The 7,086-nt window shown below is 39.1% G+C and overlaps 1 protein-coding gene across 1 annotated transcript; it reads right to left on the reverse strand.

The window, feature by feature from the left end:
- Nucleotides 1-5,242: 5,242 nt before the first annotated feature.
- On the reverse strand, nucleotides 5,243-6,417 carry LOC141639850 (uncharacterized). Its single transcript, XM_074448871.1, has 3 exons — nucleotides 6,251-6,417; nucleotides 5,912-6,206; nucleotides 5,243-5,701 (listed from the first exon to the last, which is right to left on the reverse strand). The coding sequence occupies exons 1-3, from the start codon at nucleotides 6,415-6,417 to the stop codon at nucleotides 5,243-5,245; spliced, it is 921 nt and encodes a 306-aa protein (XP_074304972.1).
- Nucleotides 6,418-7,086: the final 669 nt, after the last annotated feature.

Below are 7,086 nucleotides of genomic sequence, written 5' to 3' on the forward strand. Positions count from 1 at the left end.
TGTCAGCTGCTTCTAAAACAACTCAAGTTGGTAGTCATTCTAACACACAAGCGGAGATTGAAACACTGACAAGTCTTTTGGGTGACCTAGAGAAGAAGGCAAGTAACTTATACTTCCTCTCATTTTTTCTTCCCCGGACCCTGCTCTTTCTCTTTATGTTTGTCTTTTTGGCTACTGCTCTTTTCTGTATCTGTGATATACCCCCCCCCCCCCCCAACAAATCAGTTTTACCATATTCTCTGTTTTTAGCTGCATTGCCCTCATAACAATTATTTTCGATCCGACGGAGCCTGCAAGGTAAAAATAACCCATAGAGACTTTCTTTTGAGTGTTACTCTTCTATTTTCCCCGTGTATTTTTAATCTCCGAAAACTTTGTTTCAAAAGCTAATGTAGTGAATCAAAGTTAATGGTTAAAACTATAAGGGTCTGGTTTGGATGGTTTGCTGGTTGGTTAACTTTTGATCAGTATTCAACACTCAGATTCTTGCAGACCTTTGTGAGTTTCTAGGCTAATGTTATATTATCAATGGTTGCCAACTTGAAGACCTTCAACAACATGTGACCAACCCGTCATCCATTCTATCTGATATTCTTGAAATGGTGGCTGCTAAAGCACTATCTAATTAGCAGGCTGCAACTCCATTAACAGCAAGTTCTTCGAGTATGAGTGTCATTCCTAACAATGGAGTTCATGATTCACCCACTGTCCACACCGCGCACACTAACAGAAACCCAGAAATCACATATCTTGGCGTCGTGGGCTGGTGTGTAAAGCGGTGGTTTTTGGTCCGGAATCAAGCTCCACTAAAAGATCCGTTCTTGATGGAAAAGCCGACACTGATAGAAGCCCTTCTTTTTAGCATCTTCACATGTAACAACTTAATTTCTATAGCATTTCTAGACATTTTAGAATTAACATTGGTTGCTTATGCTTCTATAATTCTATGATATATGCTTAATGCTTGGTTAGCTATCTTTGTGGAAACTGTGCAATGACCTAGCCGCCTAGCTGACCCTGTATCTGGAATCTGAACACTCATTTCTCATGCGTTTCTAGCAAAGTTCGTTTCCTTTTTTATCCACAAAATTTGTTGGACCCACTACTATTGAGCCTGGGTTTGGCCCGTCTTATGGATAAGTTCAGCCCAGGCTTAAGAGGTTACCATCTAGAAAATAAAAAAGCACAAGGATATTTCAAGTCTATAATCTATGAGAAACAGTCGCCTTAGTGTAAATTTTCCTTTCAAGTATATATTGCCCACCATAGTGGATCTGTGGTTGTGTATGTTGTAAGACATTGTCATATGGTTGTGTACGTTGTAAGACATTGTCAGAGCGATACATTGAGCTTTTTTCAAGGGTGGCACAATTTCAACTTAATATGCGTTAACATAAGAATTTTCATTTGCAAATTATTTGATTTTTGAATTGCCCGTAAAAATTAATATTTTGGGTCGGTTGCTACATCATATACTATATGCCTAGATGAGTTGTGATTTGTGAATGTAACACAAAGTATCTCTTTTTCTCCTAAACATATAAGAAACCGTCAATTAGGATTTAAATAAGACATTTTAGCTACATGAATACTTCGGTCGCATCGAATGCTATATGAGTTTACACCTTTGGAATTTCTCACGATAAAGTCGCTCTTGCTTTTGTTTGGGGTGTCACGCCGGCAAATTAGTATAAGGAAGGGTGAGTAGTATGAGGAGGAGGAGGAGGAGGAGGAGGAGTAATAAGAAGTGAAAATATTAAAATGAAAAATTAAACGAAATTTAAGGAAACTCGACTAAAAAGAATAAAATCTACTAAACCTACCAAGTTTCCTATTTATCAATGCATCAGTTAATAAAGACAATCTTAATCAAAATGTCATTCTTTTGGAAGAAGGATAAGGCAACGGATGAAGGAGACATAAGGGGAGACGAGGAGACACGAAAATAGCAGGGAGATGACGAATAGGAAAGGGAAAAATGAGGATGATAAGAGGGAGGAGGTTGAGGAGGTGACAACGTTAAAGATAAAAGAGAGAAGAAAATAGGCGAATAAGGGGGAGATGGAGAGAAAATAGGGAGAAAATTAAGAAAGGGAGGGGTAATTAAAGGGAGGAGGACAAGTAGTAGGAGGAGAAGAGGAAGGAGGAGGGGAAGGGAAAATGGACAGAGGTCGAGAAAGAGAGTAAGGGCGAAGAAAAAGAGTTAGAGAGAGGGAATGAAATGATGCGAAAGGAAATGGAAATAGGATGGAAGGGGGGAGGGGAAAAGAACAATGGGAGGAGTAATATGAGATCAAGTGGAGTAGAAGAAGAAATGGAGGATATATAAGAGGAGGATAGGAAACCATATAAAGTATATGGGGGGAGGAAGGAGAAAGGGAAGAAAGAGAACAATGAGATTGAAGAGGAGGAGATGGTTTAGGATGCGGCGACGTTCGAGAGAAAAGAGGGAGAGAAAGAGGAGGACAAGGTGGAAGGTGAGGAAGGTGAGGAAGGTTGGGAAAAGGAGCGAGAAGGAGTAGGAATGATTAAGGGGAGAAAAGCGATTAATGTGAGAAATAGGGGAAAAAACCGCACGGTGCAACCAACTAATGTCAGCTGTGTATGTTTATGGTTGTTCCCGAGTTTAAATATAATGCTAATGCCTTATGGTTTATTTAAGACAGGTGTATTTGGGTGGCCCGTGTTGATAAACCTATGTTTTGTATGAAAATGTTTAGAAAGTACTTTTTGAAAAATGGTTTTTAAGAATATGTGTGTGTGTAGTTGGACAAAGTTTTGTATATGTGTTTATGCTGCAAGCTACAACATAATACCTTTTTTTTTGTATTCATATAGTTGTGTTCTATAACAATTAATTATCTAAGCAAAAGGCGTTGTTATATCCGTATATTCATGCTCTCAGAAAAATAAAATCCGAATTATTTACAAATAGTTGTAACTTTGTTTGCAATCGATCCAACCATCAAAATAATATAACAACGAGAGTTTCATTATGATCGTCTTTCAACATGTAGAGAAAGCGAAACCAAAAAAATACGATAACATGCACATGAAACGTCAGCCATCAAAATATCTTGAAGGACCGTGCGTGGTGCAACCAACTATATATACAAAAAAAAAAAATACCGCGTGCAAACTACAATTAACTACCATGACAGCTTTCCTACCAAATGCCAAACTTTGTATAATCGTCGACGGTTCACAAATTAGAAATGTTATTAAGATTTAAGAGTGACCAGGGCCCGACTCTTCAGAGAAAAATTCTTTGTGAACATCATTTCTCAACTCCAAATATATCCTCAAGTGACAAAATATAGAATCCGATAATCAGGCAATGATAAGTGAGATGCTAATTTATATAGGACAATGATATAAGTTCATGATGAGTTTTAACTTGGTGAAGCCTATCAACTAGATTACCTGCCAAAAACCATAGTCGATAAACATTATGTACAATACTAAACTCACATGACACCATCACTGAGGGAGGAGGAGAAGGAAGGGAGAAGATATGGAAGAGTGGTACGAGGAAAAATGAGAGGAGGAGTAATATGGTGGAGGAGAAGTGGAAATGAAGGATATATAAGAGGAGGATGGGGGACATGGAAGGTATATGGGAGGAGTAAGGGAAAAAGGAAGGAAGAAGACCATGGAGATGAAATAGAGAGCGGTATAGGCTGCGGCGATGTTGGTGAGAAAGAGGAAGACATCTGGAAGGGGAAAGAGGAAAAGGAGTAGGATGAGGGTAAGGGAAAAAGGAGAGTACTATGAGGGAAAAAGGGATAAGGAGAGGAGGTGGTTGAGGACGCGGTAACGTTGGAGAGAGGGAGGGGGAGGGGGATAGGGGAATATAGGAAAGAGGAGGAGAAGGAGAAAATGGTAATAGGAAAGAGGAGCAGGAGCAGGAGCAGGAGCAGGAAATAGTAAGGAGAGAAGAGCGTGTAGTATGAGAAGAAAGAGGATGAGGGATTGAGTAGTAATATGAGGAGAAGTGATTATAATGAAAAATTGTAAAAGTTAGAAGAAAGCTCGACTAAAATAATAGAATTGATTGAACTTTTTGAGCTTCATCTTCATTAATTTATCATTTAGTAAAGACAATCTTAATCATGATGTCAATTTCATAGAAGAAGCATGAGGAACTGATGGAGGAGATCCAAGAGAGGGCGAGGGAGACAATGAAATAGAAGAGGGGAAGAAGAGAAAATGAGACAAGGAGGATGAGAAGCGGGAGTAGGCAGTAATGTTATTGAGAGAAGAAAGATGAAAAAAGGAAAACGAGGGGGGAGAGGGAGAGAAATAAGGGGACGAGAAACAGGAAGGGGGTAAGAAGGGGACGACATGTAGTAGAAGGAGAATGCGATGAAACATTTTATGGTTATCTAAAACAGGTTTATTTGGACGGCGTGTTTATAAACATACGTTTTCAGTGAAAATATTTAGAACTTTCTGAAAGGAAAACGTGTTTAAGAATATCTAAATGTAGTAGTACAGAATGTCTTGTGGTTTATCTAAAACAGGTTTATGTGGGCGGCGTGTGTTTATAAACCTACATTTTGAGTGAAAACTAGTGTTAAACCCGTGCAAAAAATGCACGGGACGTAGTAACAATCGCTAAAATTAGATTCGAAAACGTAAGCATATAAATGAGCATGATTAAATTTCCATACTCCTGACAATTTAAAAAAGCCACAATTGAATATTCAAAGTAGATGTTATTAGGATTGTTACTACGCTAATCACTACCAAACGATACAAATTGTCCAACAAATGTAGAAGTAATATGAACTTTACAAATACTCAAAAATTTCTTGGTAAACAACGTTGGTTGTAATATTCGATGTACGCTTGTTACTGTCGCAGATTAATAGTTTAAGGCCTTGTTTGCTTGTAACCCCCGAGATCGCGACATAAAGTTGTCCATGACTGAAGACCGGTCTTGGAAGATAAATACTCACTTGAGATAAAGACTGGCCCTGGCTTTTGTTTATTGTCATAGCAAAACAAACAGCAATGGGAAATTGTCTTCTACTAAATCGGACTGGAAATTTACTGGAATCTGAAGGAGTTAGTGTAATGCGGGCAATGTGCACTCTATCGCCTTTATGACTACCAGTCAACACTATACAACTAATTACGCGTCTCCCTAAGTCTGTCACTATTAATCTGGTACCATTGCACAACCCACGCGATTGATCAATATTTCTAAGGAGCATAACCATAGCACCGACTTTCAATCTCAATTCATGGTTTGGGAGGCCAGACATTTAATACTGTTCAAGAATTCTGTGGAGTAAAGGTCAGGCTCGCCCATAGTTCTATCATCTCTACTGACCTCATCAGAGCTTAAGTAAATTCTCTCTTCCTCATGGATAAGAGATAACACATAATCATTTACATCTTCAACTATTTCGTGAGTGGGTGCAAGAATTGCCCTTTCTTGAAGATAATTTGGGTCCCATAACTGATTTTGAAGATCAGGATAAGTGATATCTACTAAGGAGGCAATGGGATTAGTCACGTGTTGAATAAGTAAATCGTCGGGGAACTCTATGTCAACCTCAGCATCACCATCATTTGGATCCCCGACCAACCCATCTCCAATTTTCAGAATCCACTCCGAGAATTTTCGTATCTCATCTACATTAGTGTCTTCACTTCCGGCTTGTAAGCGCATATTTTTAGTCAATGTAAGCACCTGAAATTTAAGACATACACATCTTAAAACATTGAAAGAAAATATAAATTAATTGAATAGCGTTTTAGTACCAATTTGGAAACTATGTTTTGAACGTACCTTACATGAACTCCACAAATACGACGAACAAAGAGAAGCATGCACAACATCAGCCCTGCTCCCTTTGGAAACAACCGGTAATTTTTAGCGAAAATCGCCACCAAAAACTACCACTTTCCCGCCAAATGGTAGTGTTGCATTACGCGGATCTACAACACGCATGACGTCTTTCAAACTTCTATCAACAGCCTCGAAACCATGTTTATGAGTCATCGGCGCTTCGTCCCATATAATTAGCTTCGCTCTGATCAACAATTCCACTAAAACACTACCAGGTTTAATTCTGGGGCAAGTGGAGTTTTCGGTGAGATTGATTGGAATGCCAAGTCTCGCGTGCGCTGTACTACCACCAGGTATCAACGTTGCTGCAATTCCGCTAGATGCAACAGGCAAAACAATTTCACCCCTGCTTCGAGGGCGGCACATAAAGTTTGCGGATGAATGTTTTACCGGTCCCCCATAGCCATACACAAAAACACCCCTCCTTGATTAGATGCAATAGCTTCCATAATTTCATTATAAAAGCGTAAATCTCGCTCATCAGTCATTGAAGATAGTTGAGACGCATGTTCTGCCTGGAGCGATTCTTTGTCATAAGACAACTCATCCATAACCATCGTGTTCGCGTGATGTGTTGTTGACGATGTATCGGGTAGGGGCATCCCTTCAAATCTTGCTAAACTACTCCCATTTAATTAGAGTGATGCTTCTATGTCGATCAAAGCATAGTTTTTCAATTCTTCATCAGTTAGTTCCAAACCTATGATGATATTTGCAGTGTCATCATAACGTATTGATAACTATTATATGTGCAAAGAATGTAAATTAGATGAACTAAATAGAAAGCAATATATTAAAGTAGTACCTCGTTTTTGAAGAATATTACGTTGCCTGTGAAGGATATTATCCGCTAGAAGACTCCATGTTGCCTCCCAAACTCTACTTGGCATGGACAACGTCCCAGATAACAATAAAGTCGCAAAGAGGTTTCTAAGATAAAATCCAGAGGCCTATTCGCTTGCTTCCTCTATCGCATCAATGTACTCTTTGTCGTCACCGATCAAGCCATATGCATAACACGCTTCCCTATACGTGTCATAAATAGTGCTGTTAACCCTTCTTATGTCCTCGTAACTTTTGGGTCCCTTTACATGGTTCAACATGGTTCTCATGAAATATAATTCACCGCAAGTCGGCGGCACATGTTGCAACCTGCCTATCTTAAAATTCTGTTTTCTAAGGGTCCACTCTCGCTGATCTTTATTCCACACAAATTTAGTTGGGAA

The sequence above is a fragment of the Silene latifolia genome, chromosome 2 (assembly GCF_048544455.1).
Source record: "Silene latifolia isolate original U9 population chromosome 2, ASM4854445v1, whole genome shotgun sequence".
NCBI classification, from domain to species: domain Eukaryota; kingdom Viridiplantae; phylum Streptophyta; class Magnoliopsida; order Caryophyllales; family Caryophyllaceae; genus Silene; species Silene latifolia.